At 40.2% G+C, this 13,602-nt stretch overlaps 3 protein-coding genes across 3 annotated transcripts in view; 1 reads left to right on the plus strand and 2 right to left on the minus strand.

Annotated features, from left to right (window-relative positions):
• Positions 1-13,602, minus strand: part of LOC112432939 (uncharacterized) — a 112,951-nt gene that overhangs the window by 74,579 nt on the left and 24,770 nt on the right. The gene's annotated exons all lie outside the window — the stretch shown is intronic.
• On the plus strand, positions 9-8,263 carry LOC112430649 (RING finger protein 150-like). Its single transcript, XM_076880667.1, has 2 exons — positions 9-763; positions 5,373-8,263. The coding sequence occupies exons 1-2, from the start codon at positions 307-309 to the stop codon at positions 5,660-5,662; spliced, it is 747 nt and encodes a 248-aa protein (XP_076736782.1). The 5' UTR covers positions 9-306; the 3' UTR covers positions 5,663-8,263.
• LOC106676523 (butyrophilin-like protein 2) overlaps positions 9,890-13,602 on the minus strand; it is a 95,224-nt gene continuing 91,511 nt past the window's right edge. Inside the window, exons 15-17 of the mRNA XM_076882149.1 lie at positions 11,826-11,903; positions 11,166-11,266; positions 9,890-11,011 (exon numbers count right to left, since the gene is read on the minus strand). The gene's annotated coding sequence lies outside the window, so the exon portion shown is untranslated. The remainder of the gene's footprint in view (positions 11,012-11,165; positions 11,267-11,825; positions 11,904-13,602) is intronic.

The raw sequence follows: 13,602 nt of genomic DNA on the forward strand, positions 1-13,602 counted from the left end.
TTCTCCTTTCAGTTGTGCGCATTTAGGAGTTTTTTCGTGGGTGTTTCTCATCGAGTTAACGGTGGAGGCTGGAAATGGAGACTGCTAACAGGCGTCTGCTGCTAGGTAGCCTGAGAGTAGAGGAGGGGAGCGGCTAAAAACAGATTTTTTTTCTTCCGTGTGAAAAAAGGGGAGTATAAGCGAGTTAAACACGCTCCTGGTGGTTTTGCCTTGTAGCATGGTGGAGTAGGAGGCTCCAGCGTTGAAGCTACCGGGCTCCTCCGACCTACCGACACACAGCTCGCTCTCACCCCGGGGAGGCTCGTCATGGCCCCGGGCTTGCTGGTGGCGGCCTGCCGCAGCCTGGCCCTCTCTACGTGGCTGCTCTCCTTCTGCTTCGTCCACCTGCTGTGCCTGGACTTCACCGTGGCCGAGCGGGAGGAGTGGTACACCGCCTTCGTCAACATCACCTACGTGGACCCGGCCACCTCGGAGCTGCGCACCGAGAAGACGGAGTGCGGGCGATATGGCGAGCACTCTCCGAAGCGGGACGCCAAGGGGGTGTTGGTCCTGCCCGCAGCACCGCTCGACCGCCAGGCCTGCGACCCCAACACCCGCTTCGCGGTGCCCGCTCAGGCCGGGGCCTGGGTGGCGCTCATAGCCCGGGGCAACTGCACCTACAAGGACAAGATCCGCCACGCTGCAGCCCACAACGCCTCTGCGGTGGTCATCTTTAATGTGGGCTCCACCAACACGAACGACACCATCACCATGCCTCACTCAGGTAGATGATGCTCTGCTTTATTCACCCAAATAAATGCGCATCTAACTCGATTTCCTCCCTCTGTGAAGGAGGCTTTGCTTAGCTTTTCTGAGTTGGGTAGTTTGCTGCTGGGGTGAATAGAATAGAATGCCTTTATTGTCACTATGCGGTTGTATAATGAGATACAGAGCATCTCCTACTCAGTGCAAACATGCTGGGGGGGCACAGTTCTGCAGCACTATATACATATGGAAAGCATTAACAGAGGGAAAATATATATATAAAATGTACAAATATATAAGCCGGTTTTAAAAAAGTAATATGTAATAAATAGTGTTGTGTATATACAGTTGGGTTATTGCACAGTGGTGGTTCATAGATGAAATGGGAAGAAAAAAATTGGGGGGGCTGTGTTATCGGTGCATGTGTGAGTTCAGGGTGGTTATAGCTTTAGGGAAGAAAGTGTTTTTGAGTCTTTGGGTTTTTGTGCTGATGCACCTGTAGCAGGTTGAACATGTTGAAACCAGGGTGGGAGCTGTCCTTGATGATGTCTGCTGCTCTGCTGAGGCAGCGGGAGGAATAACTGTCCATCAGGGGAGGGGAGAGGGCAGCCGATGACCTTTTGTGCTGTCTTGACCACACTCTGAAGCCTCACTCTATCCGCCTTAGTGCAGCTGCTGTACCATACTGTCATGCAGTAGGTTAGCAGGCTCTCAATGGACGAGCGGTAGAAGGTCATGGGGATCAAAGGTGACATGGACAATGTTTATCTTAATTTCTTAATACAAACGTCATGGAAAAAGTCCAACTGACGAGGTATTTCTGTTATAAGGGAAGTGTTGAGTCATCTAGTTTTATGTCAGTCCAAGGAGGTTTGGCACGGTCTTATATGCAAACTGTCCCCAGATTCTCCTTATTTGGAAATTGCATAGTTTAGACTAGAGGAACCACTTTTTGCTGAGCAGTGTATTTTTATATAATTTTAAAGTTGTGTTTCCCCACTTTCACAATTCTCCCATCTGTGGAGGCACTGTTTTGCTGCCACTCTGACTGGGCAGGGTGAAGCACTCACACTGGGGACTGCTTTACTATGGACACTGAGAAATAGTTGAGTGGAAAATGTAGATGTGTGTACAGGTTAAGTTGGTGTCGGGTATAAATTAAATGTAGAACATAGACACACTGACACCAGACATTGGTTTGACTCAGTTTTGGTCTCACCTGTTGGTGTGTTGGGGCAAGAAATTGTCTCATTTAGACTTAACAAGTCAACACTGTCTTCTTCATCACCTCATCTTCCTCTTCTGACTGCTGCTGAGCTCCAACCCTTTTTACCTCCTGGAGATGATTCATATTCACTGAAATTTCACTCATGTCACAGAAACTGTTCAGCTATTCCTCATTTATTAATCTGTTTATCAGGAACCTCTGTTGATTTTATATGCAAAGGATTTTCCTTCTATCACTGAACCTTTTAAGAGTTTTCTCTTAGTAGTTTTGGGGAGTTTTTAATTAGATTTACAGCTTCAGAATAACTTTGTGATGTCAGATTAGAAAGTCTGTGTCCAACCCTGGTGTTTGATCAGATGTTTGATCCCTGCTGGGTTGGATTGTTTTATATGAATGTTGAATTTGTTTTATTGGAATTGAGTTCGATTTTCACTGATGGAGGATTCAAGTGTAAAAAGTGGATCTACCAACAGTTTATTTCTTTGGTATTATGATTCAATGTTATGATTAAATATACTGTCCTCTTTTTGTGTGACAGAGGCAGGGATTTCTCTGTCCTGGATGTGAATTTGCCCAGTAAATTGTTGAAACTGTCAAATAAACCTTGTTTGTGTTTTGATCTTAAACACAACCCAGTGTTCCCAGGTAATGTAGAGAGGTCTGTGTCCACACCGCTCATGTGTGGAAATGTATCAATAGTGTGTGTTGGGAGCTGATAACAAGCAAAGACAGCCAGGAAATGTGTTTCCTTGATAATTGTTCTTTTATCAATGCTGGTTAATTCTGTCTCTGGGGGAGTGTAGTTTGTGGCTCGGCTGCAGGGAGGGGTGCAGCAGTGTGTTCAAGGGAGGCTGGTTGTCACAGCCAGCAAGCATCATCTCAGCATACCTTCCCTATTTTAGTAGCTGCTGGAGGAGGAGAGAAGTGAGCTGAGGGTGAAGCAGCTGGACAAGCAGCAAAAGAGTGAGCATTGTGGGAAGTGTAAAAACACATGGTACATGGTACGATCCAGAGGATTTCTGAAACCGGTTTCCAGCCTTACGTTTCCAGTTTGAGTTAACAACACATTCCCTGAATGGCCTTCATCAGCTTCCAGCTGAAGCAGAATAAAGTGTAACACAACTGACGATGTGATGCACAATTCCCTAGATCACAGCGAGTGTGTTGCACATTGGTGTGGGAAGCATCAAATTTAACAGGCGTGCACTGCTTAGTGTTTGTGTGATGGGAATGAAATACGAAGATGTGTTAACACTTACAGTCTGACCATTTGTGTCTCATAGCGATCGTGGAAAACATATGACATAAATGATATCATGACTCTGCTCACTCGGTGGGTTTGGGCAGTGTGAATAAGCTTCACATTGCTGCAGGGGAATCAGCAGGTGTAACGCTGCCAAACCGGAGGTGAAACATTGTTTAAAGGGGGAGGATACTTACACTCTTCATAAACCAGCAAGAAGACTTTTTGCCAGAAACAGAGTTTTGATTAGTGTAATCAACAAACAGTTTCAGGCTGATTTGGCTGATATGGGTGAATATTGTGCAGATAATGATAATGTGAGATATTACTGACATGTACAGATGGATTTACTAAGTATGCATGCAGGTGTCTTAAAACCAAGGCAGGAGCATCTGTTGCATCTGCTTTTGAGGATGTTCTGAGAGACGTGCACCCATTAACAGTGTTGGGAAGGTTACTTTTAAAATGTATTCCACTACAGATTACAGAATACAAGCCACACAATGTATTTTGTATCGTATTCCATTATGTTACTCAATCAGAGTAACGTAATGTGAATACAGTATGTTGGATTACTTAATAGCATGGCTTTTAGAACTACATGAATGTACTAGTGCTCTGGTTTATTACTTTTACTTAAGGTTATTCGGCTTAGCAATACCAACTAGATTTTGATATAATCTTGATATAAAATGAGTAACAGTAGGGTGGACATTAGGTAAGGCTGCACTTTTTGCAGTCATCTTGTATAGAAAACTATTCAGCACGTATATAAAACAGGTCCTCTGAACCGTAGTGAAGGGACCTCTGGCTAATACATCAGGTTCATGTCGGGCTTGTAGCCGAGATCTAGATTTACTATCTGGAAGTAGAATATGAGTGACTATAAACAGGTAAAGAGAGAAGGGCCTAATTTTTTTCTCTCTGTGTGTCAGTGAGCTTGCAGTGTGTTTATGATTTCAATTTAGGCAGTCCTTGTTTTTTTATAGTAACAGCAAAGATCATTATTTTTGTCAGAGTATTTTATAATGTTGTAAAAAGATTTTTATTTTGTTTTCTTTAAATAAAAGTTCCTGACAATGTCATAATTTTAATTGTGTCTTTATTAAAGACTATATAAAGACGGACATGAAAAGTTATTTGGTGAAGAATGCAAAATGCATATATATATATATATATATATATATATATATATATATATATATATATATATATATATGACTTCTTAACAAGAAAGTAGTAATTTTTTGACCTTTTATTTGCATCCACTGGGTTGGAAGAGATAGAAATCAGAGATATTCTCAGAGCTGCTGACTGAAGGTCTGTGATGCTTCTTTATCAGTTTATTTCCATTTGTTAAACGATGCTGTCAGTGGCCGTCATCCACACAGTGCCTCTCTGACAGAAACAGTCGTGTGGATCAGGGATTCCCAGCCCCGCTGCATCCACAGTGACTGATTATGGAAAACAGGCTCCTGTCATTCGATTATGTCCAGAGAAACTCCATGTGACGTTTGATGTTGGTCACGACTTAGCGCTGAGTTGCATAACAGGGCTGACTGCTCCGTAGCACCGTAAGTGGTGTTCTTTTGAGTCGCTCTGCTGCTGAGTGAAGTAACAGCTGTTTCTCTGACAGCTGGAAACTCCTTCAGGGATCCCTGGCAGGCCTACACACCCACATTTAGATGCCATGAATTCAGGAAGGGGGAAAAAGCCCTGAGTGGTTGGTTTGCTTTAAATCCAGCCTCAACTTTCACGGCCCGCTACCAAACAACTCACGAACCGGTACTGGTCCGTGAGTTGTTTGGGGACCGCTGGATTAGAGCCACATGAACTACATTACAAAGCCATACTAGTGACAGAGAAAGGGGACTTAACCAAAGGGAAGTGTTTTGGATTTTTAAATATAAGCCCACTAAATATCCTTGCTTCAATAATGTAGATTTATTTTTTATTCATCTTGATATTTGAAACCTATTCCTGTTCCTAGTAATTGGTGGTTGTTGCTCATGGAGTTCTACTCCTTTTTTTTTAATTGACAAATATTTTAGGCCAAAATGATGAAATCAATCAATCAATCAATCAATATTTATTTCTATAGCTCATGTCAAAAGTACAGTGACCATCAAAGTGCTTCTCACCTGTCCTCATCTTCAGGTGCGAGCGAGGTCGTCGCCATCATGATCCCGGAGCCAAAAGGCCGCGAGATCGTATCGCTGTTGGAACGAAATGTGAGGGTCACCATGACGATCACCATCGGGACGAGGAACCTGCAGAAGTACGTGAGCAGGACGTCGGTGGTGTTCGTATCGATCTTCTTCATTGTGCTGATGATCATCTCCATCGTCTGGCTCATCTTCTGCTACATCAAGAGGTTCAGATACGCCAATGCGGGAGACCAGAACCAGGCGCGAACACGGGTCTGCGTCTCCTGCTGTTCTGCTTAGTTTATGGAGACAATGAAGATGATGATAATGTGAGACACTTACTGACATGTACAGATGGATTTTCTAAGTATGAATGCAGGCGTCTTCAAACCAAGGCAGGAGCGTCTGTTGCATCTGCTTTTCTGTTCTGAGTGAGGGACGTGTACCTGTTAAACTTCAAACAGATGAAGTTTAATAATAAACATTTCCATCAGGTGATGGTTCAGTTTAACATCACACTGTGATGGATTTAAAAGAATTGTAGGTGAATAAAAAAGATGTAAGTGTGAAAACTTGGTTGTAAAACACATTTTCATTTAATCTTTTTTCAGTATCAATTTTTTTCACTTTCAATACAAACCTTTTCAGTACATTTACTTCAGTTTCAATATTATTTTTCAGTTTCATTTTAAGGTTCATTCATGCTGTGGCCCTCTGTTTTTAAGCTGTGTTAATGTTTACCAGAATTCCTTCTGTGATATATATTTAGCTAGAATCTCCACATTTATTTGAAGAAAACATTTTTTTTATTTAGCTGTAATTCTAAAGATTTTTAAGTGTTCACTGATGCCTTATTTGTGCATACAACCTGTTATTGTAGTTCGTTTTATGTCTTAATTTTGTGCTCCTTTATCAGCCTTTGTTTCCTGCATGTACATCTTATGTGATTAATGGCCAGGAGGGTTTGCAGTTTCATCAAAACATGAGCTGTTTGTTGCTTTCATTATGAATTTGCTGACTATGGCTGCTTATAAAAGTCAGATTATTACATTAATATGTTATTAATATCTGTATATTGATTTAATTTTGCTGTCAGACAGTTTAGTGCGTAGCAGCAAGGGTTGTGTGGTTTTATTGTTTGTTACTGCCTGGAGTAATCAAAGTACAGTTTGACTTTTCGTGCTATAGCATACAAAGAGCACCATGCTGGGGTGTCACCTCTGAATGAGCTGGGAGTGGAGTTAGTCTCAGGTTTTGTGCTGGACTATATGCACCTTGTGTGTCTGAGGGTCATGCGCAACCTTATTAATCTTTGGGTAAAAGGTCCCTGAACATGCAGTCAGTCTATGCAAATTCTAACTGTGATTTCAGCATTCATGCTTTCTTTCAGGCAATATTTTCAAGGACCCAAGTCTCTCCTTGTACTTAGCATGTAGAAAGCAACTGAATTAAGACAATTTTTGTTTTAAACAGGTCCTGTTGTTTTACTTAATAATGTACCAAGCCAAATGTATAGACACTTTATACTTTTATCTATATCTAAGTCTTGATTTGTGTAATGTAGGGGGGGATTCTTATTGTGACAAACATTTTACAGGATTGCCAAGTTGTCAAAGCACCGTGTCAGGTCTTTGAAAACTGTAATTCAGCTTCCCGCTGGACTCAACGTGCCTTGGAACTTACTTTGTTTCAAATCTGTCTAAACACACACATACTAGTTGACTTCTTTTTGCTTTCCCCCCAGCATGCTATGATTTGCAGTTGTTGATTTTCTGGATGGTGGAGGTGGATCCAAAATTCTTTGCAACTGGTATCACTCAGCATTTTTCTTTTTGCAGCATTTTTCTTTTTGCAGTGTTTTTCTTTTTGCAAGTGTTTTCTGAAGTTGCAGTCTGTTTGGCCTCTCAGGGCCACCGTAGGTAAGGCATGTTCACTTCCTGTCATTTATGGGCTCAACTGTGCCTTTTATAGACCGTTAAAGGGGTTAAACCATATACGGGGTGAAGGGAGATAACCCTTTGGTGTTGTTAGATGTTTTTAAAACGCGTGTAACCAGGAAGTCACGTATACAAACACACATACACGCACTCACATTCTCACATATGCATGCATACACACAAACACAGTGCCTTAGCTTTTACAACACACCATAAGGGTTTTACAATGGGGTGTTTCTCTAACTGTTTTTACTGAATAACAGGCTGCGAGGGAAGGCTGCAGTTGAAGTTGTCTGGGATCAGGTGAGGAGCTTAAAGCTCTGGGATCCTGACTGGACTGGCTTCCTTTTCAAGTTAAAATGGACTGAGCTCTGAGTGTCTTGCTTTGTTCACGGGGATAAGTCTCTGAGTTAGCGAGGTCTGCGAGTACAGACCTAACAATGTGGATTTATCCAGTCATTTTTAAACCGGAGCTCGGGACATAACCTGGTCCTGGCAGGTCATGTGTTCAAGTTTATGTGTTTAATAAACAGGTCAAAACAGCCTCTGTCACCAAACAGAAAACTTTAAAGTTTCAAGCTCAGCACTGCACACTTATTTCCCTTCGTACTACATTCTGATATTCATAATGATGTAAACTTTCCACTCCACAGAGAAAACAATGACACTGTTGCACAGAATAAATGAAACACATTAATGAAAATCTGAGAATGTTACCTGTAATGTCAGGTTCTGTGTATTAAAAGTGAGTGAACGTATCCATGGGAGCTGATGTAACGACTGTGTTTTCTCAGCCACGTGGGGGAGTGTTTATAAACAAACATCAGAACTTCTTGTGGAGGACTTGGTGATCTGTGCATGCGTGAATCTGAGCCTCATGAAAGTTAGTTTTCTGGTAAAACCTTTTTTCAGTGTCATGTTGTGTAAACTTTCCTCAGAAATCTGATTAAATTCATATTCACATAAATAATCTTTTTCTGTATCTGTTCGTTTGCAGTTCGTCCGGGGTTCACATTAATTTCACCTTTGTGTATGTGGTATTGGAAAAAAAATACTAATAGTAATATTTTTTAGCATATGCCTTTATGGTGGGAACTCTGAAATGTGTTCAGTTCCTACCATGGACACATTTCTAGAAGGAAATTGAAGTTTTGATTTATTTCTTCAGTCTGTTTCATTGTTACACTGTTAAAGACTGAACTCAGCTCTGAAAGGTTAAACCTGGATTTGTTTTAATGACCAGCAGGGGGAGACTCTTTTATCTTGAAAAACAGACCAGATTATATTGAAGTCTATGACAGAATGAGCCTCGATCTCACTATGACCTCATTATAAACTTTCCAGGTGACTTCATGATCTCCAGGTGCTGCTATATAAAATTTTTGAAATTTATAATTGTTTATTTTGCAAATTATGGGCTCTAGAATCAAAATAAGTCAATAAAGTCAGGATGCTTTAGGTCTGCTTCTAATTCCTCACATCCAACCTCTTTAAATCCAAGTCAGCTTCAAACTCTCATATAAACCTATAAATATCATCCCACATCCATCTTTTATCCTGTGACTGTGGCTGTATCCCAGTTCAGGGTCTGCAGCCTTAAAGTACGCAGTCTCAACGATCCTCAAGGGCCGCTAAGGCCGGAAGTGCGAGGCTTGTGAAATGGGACGGTCTAGCCTCCGTTGCGCTGCCCAGGTTGCCTAGCAACCATGATACTAACAGCTAGAAACGTGTCATACAGCTTTGTTTGACAGAAATGAAGGAGAAAATCTGTTCATTTGTTTGTTTCTTTCTACATGAGCTTTGATCATTCTCTGTAAGATTAAGCTCAGCTATTGAACGGCGTGTATTTTAAAGTAAAGGCTTTAAAACCAAGTTAGTACAAATGTCACTAATGTCACATAACTTTGCCGGCATGTGGCCAACAGTAATGTTTTAATGTTCTTCGTTATTAAACATTTGCACATAAATAAGTGCATATCCAGTACTTACTTAAAGTTTACTCTTTGGGCGCCCCTCATCTGCCGTTTATTTTTTCGGCAAAATTATCCACACCCACCGCCGCGCTATGCATTCTGGGATATGTTGGGCCACGAAGTCTACACCGCCACGTCCTTAAAATTCAGGGAAATGAAGGACGCATTTCGAGCAGCCTTCGAATTGGGACAGCCTTCGTCGCGTCGCTGTGACGTAATCGGCCTTAAAATGCGGCCTTTAAGGCTGCAGACCCTGAATTGGGATACAGCCTGTGTCTGTGCTGCTCCCATGTAGGAGGACAGCAGTGTTTTACAAACATTACTGACAGCTGTCAGTGCTACACCTCAGCCTCACAGATACACCTGTGGTATCAGTCAGAGAATGCTACATCTCCTCGTTCTCAAGTTAACATGTTCACAGTGTTGGGTGTCCATTCAGCCGACACACTGGAGTTATGACATCACCCCATCAGCCTTCATAGTGTAAATCTGATTTAAGTCTGTCATTGGTCGTATTTATTCCAGACTGGAGGACGAGTTACAGGAAGTCAGAGTTGTGATATTTAAATGTTCATGTGATGTAAAAACTTCTTGACACAGAATTCAGTTGAATTCAATTTAAATTCTTTATATTAATTTTGTTTACATATTCAAAATATATTATATATAGTTTTGCATAAATGATAATATTTCCATGTCCATCGTTTAACCAGGTGTTTCACACTGAGTTGTTGTCACAGGTGTGTGCAGTGCAGAGATACAGCACACAAGAGGCAGATCTGAACAGTGAAAGACAAACTTACAGAGTTACTCAGAAATAAACACACGGACACATCCGAGTGATGACAAATTCAGACAACAGAACAAAAGTAAACATTTTTTAAAAAGAGAAAAAAATAGAACAAAGATTTATATACAACGACAAGAACAGGAGTATTTCAACACTGGACTCTGATCGAGGGTTAGACACAGGAGATGGATCAGCTGCAGCTGAGAGCAGCTCTATTCTGGGAAAAACTTTGGATTGGGAACATAAACCTGACCGAGGTCTTGGAGTCTTTGTGAGAGGAACAGTTCACTGATGAGCTGACACTGGAAAATCTAAGAAGAAAATCCAGTTTCTCCCATAAAACACACATTAATAACACAGAATCTGCAGCTTTGGTGATTAGTTGTATTCTGAATGTCACAAACTGATGAATCTTTATGTGAGTCAGAGTTCTTCTCACTGAGGTTTCTGCTGCTTTGATGTTGCATTAAAACGAGTGTAAATATCAGTCCAACTAGTTTTCTTACTTTGCTTTTTTAGCACACATGACAAATAAAAAGTAGAGAAACCGTTTTACTGTCAACAAAAGTGCCAACAAGAGTGTATTAAACAATGTTAACACAAAACATGAAGCTCCATCCTGTTAATGCTGTTTTGTGTTTTACCTCAAATTCAATTCATCCTGTTTTTATTTTAACACCTCAGGATATTTATAGTTCAGATGAGTTGAAGGATTTCAATATTGGACTGAAGTCCTGAATTTAAATCTTTTTTGTGTTGTTTGTGTTGTTTTTCCCTCTGTTTGTTCTTGACGCCAACTGAACAGCATCGAATTGGAAACTTCAAATCTGGTTTATAATCATGATGTTATGAAGAGTTTCTGTTCAAAGTCTGAGATCTGCAGTTTCCAGCTGTTGTCATGAAACTGAACTAGAAGGTCCATATGCTGACAACGTCTTCATCAAGAACTCTGTTTGAAATTGAAAGAAAATCCAAAGACTCACTGAGTTATACTGAATATGAAAAGTTTAAGAGACTTTAAAATGTCACAGAGCAAATGATTCTGACACAAACTGTAAACATTTGTTTTTAAAAGACAATACTTTTTTTTCTGACAGACTTACGTGTTCTTTGCAATTCTGATAAAACATAAATCCCCATGAGATCAGAGAGATACAGATGAATACAGCCCCGACGATTGCTAGCCGGCCTGACAAAGAAATTCCTAAGGTGCAAAAAACAGTAAACACATAATTCAGTTAATGATGTAAACGAGCACATTTTAAAAACAGGAAGTGGAATTAACCATTAAATAAGCAGTATTACTCTGGGAGGTGAACACCAGACTTTATTTACATGTTTCTGATGCACAGAGAATTTCATTTATCTCCACTTACAGTCTGGTGACCTCCAGCTTACATCGGGCCTTTTGCCCAATGACAGCCAGGAAAGACTCGAGCCCCCAAAACCCAGAACTGGATAAAACTGATATTTGACATTTTGAAGCAGAACCTCAGTATGTTTACCTGAAAGAGCTGCAGGTTTATGGGAGGATTTTACTTTGTTATTCATATAGACTCAGTTTCACTTATGAAGGCCTAGTCTTAGACTCTCTTTATTTTAAGACTGAACTAAATCCATTTCTAGAAAACTGGATGGGAGTGTTTTCTGTTCTGGTAAATTAATACAGTTCTCAGATTTGGCCCATATCTCCTGACTGAACTGTGTATAAACAATATAATGAATGAGTGATTTTGTAAACTGTAAAGTTATTTTGTTTTTACCTTTGGTCTCTTCCTTCAGCTCTGGTGGTTGGAGACTTCCAGGTTGCTGAGTTGTTTCTGTCTTCCCAGGCCTTGATTCTGAAATAAAATAAAAAATTCTTTGTAATAAATTGGAAAATGATCTAATGTTATGACAGTGAATTAAGTTGCTCACAGTTTTATTTCTACCAAGTGGAAACTTACAAAACTGAAACATGAAACCAACAATGAAGAACCCAAAAACAAAAACAATGTTGTGATGAGAGAAACAGTTTGTAGCTCTTCAGTGTTGGTTTCCTCACATCCAATCCAATCCAATCCAACTTTATTTATATAGCACTTTTAAAAACAACAAAGTTGACCAAAGTGCTTTCCAATAATAAAACAGAGATAGCAGTTAAAACCATACTTTAAGCATACAATGAAATCAATAAACAAAACAAATATATAATTGAAAAAGAAGATAAAAATAAATCAACATGAGTAGAATAAACAATAAGATATACAATGAATAAGATTAACAAAGTAAAAAGATTAAGAATGACCAACAGCTGACTAAAAACTGACTACAAACTGGCTCTGATAACACTCCTAGAAGGCCTTTGAAAAAAAGTGTGTTTTTAAAAGTGATTTAAACATTTCAAGTATTGGGGCCTGCCTAATATGGAGGGGCAGTTTGTTCCATAGTTTGGGGGCCACAACAGCGAAAGCTCGGTCTCCTCTGTGTTTAAGTCTCGACATGGGGACAGCAAGGAGTGACTGGTCAGATGATCTGAGAGACCTTTGTGGAGTGTATTGGTGTAAAAGGTCTGACAGGTAAGACGGAGCCAGGCCATTTAAAACTTTAAAAGCAAGCAATAAAATTTTAAAATGAATTCTAAAATGGACAGGCAACCAGTGTAAGGAGGCAAGAACAGGGGTAATGTGCTCACGTTTGCGTGTCCCTGTCAACAGGCGAGCAGCAGCATTCTGGACCATTTGCAAGCGTGATAGTGAGGCCTGATCAATACCAATATAAAGTCCATTACAATAATCAAGGCGAGTGGTCACAAATGCGTGCAAAACTCTCTCCAAGTCACAAAAAGAAATAAAAGGTTTTACTTTAGAGAGCTGCCTCAACTGAAAAAAGCTTTTTCTCACCACTGTATTTACTTGTTTGTCCATTTTAAGAGCTGTGTCAAATTTTACTCCAAGGTTGGTGACAATTGATTTGACACACGATGTAAGAGGACCCAAGTCAGATGGAGGGACACCAGGTCCATTCGGCCCAAATATAATGACTTCAGTCTTCTTTTCGTTAAAGTTTAAAAAATTCAGAGCCAACCATGCTCTGATATCCTTAAGACATTCTAAAATAGGCCTGAGGGGGTTAAGGTCATTGTGTTTCATCGGTAGATAAATTTGACAATCATCTGCATAAAAATGAAATGAGACTTTATGTTTTTTAATAATATGGCCAAGGGGAAGTAAATAAATACTAAAAAGAAGGGGCCCAAGGATGGATCCTTGAGGTACACCACATGGGAGGGGGGCGGAAGATGAATGAAATTTACCAAGTGAGACTGAAAAACTTCTATCAGAGAGGTATGATTTAAACCACTCCAAGGCAGTGCCTCTAATTCCAACATGATGTGCTAGACGATAAATCAAAATATTGTGATCTACTGTATCAAAAGCTGCTGTGAGATCCAAAAGCACAAGTAAGACAGACTTCCCAGAGTCAGCAGTTAATAAGATATCATTAAAAACTCTCAAAAGTGCAGTCTCTGTGCTGTGAAGTGCTTTAAAACCAGATTGA

Source organism: Maylandia zebra, linkage group LG3 (genome assembly GCF_041146795.1).
Source record: "Maylandia zebra isolate NMK-2024a linkage group LG3, Mzebra_GT3a, whole genome shotgun sequence".
NCBI lineage: Eukaryota > Metazoa > Chordata > Actinopteri > Cichliformes > Cichlidae > Maylandia > Maylandia zebra.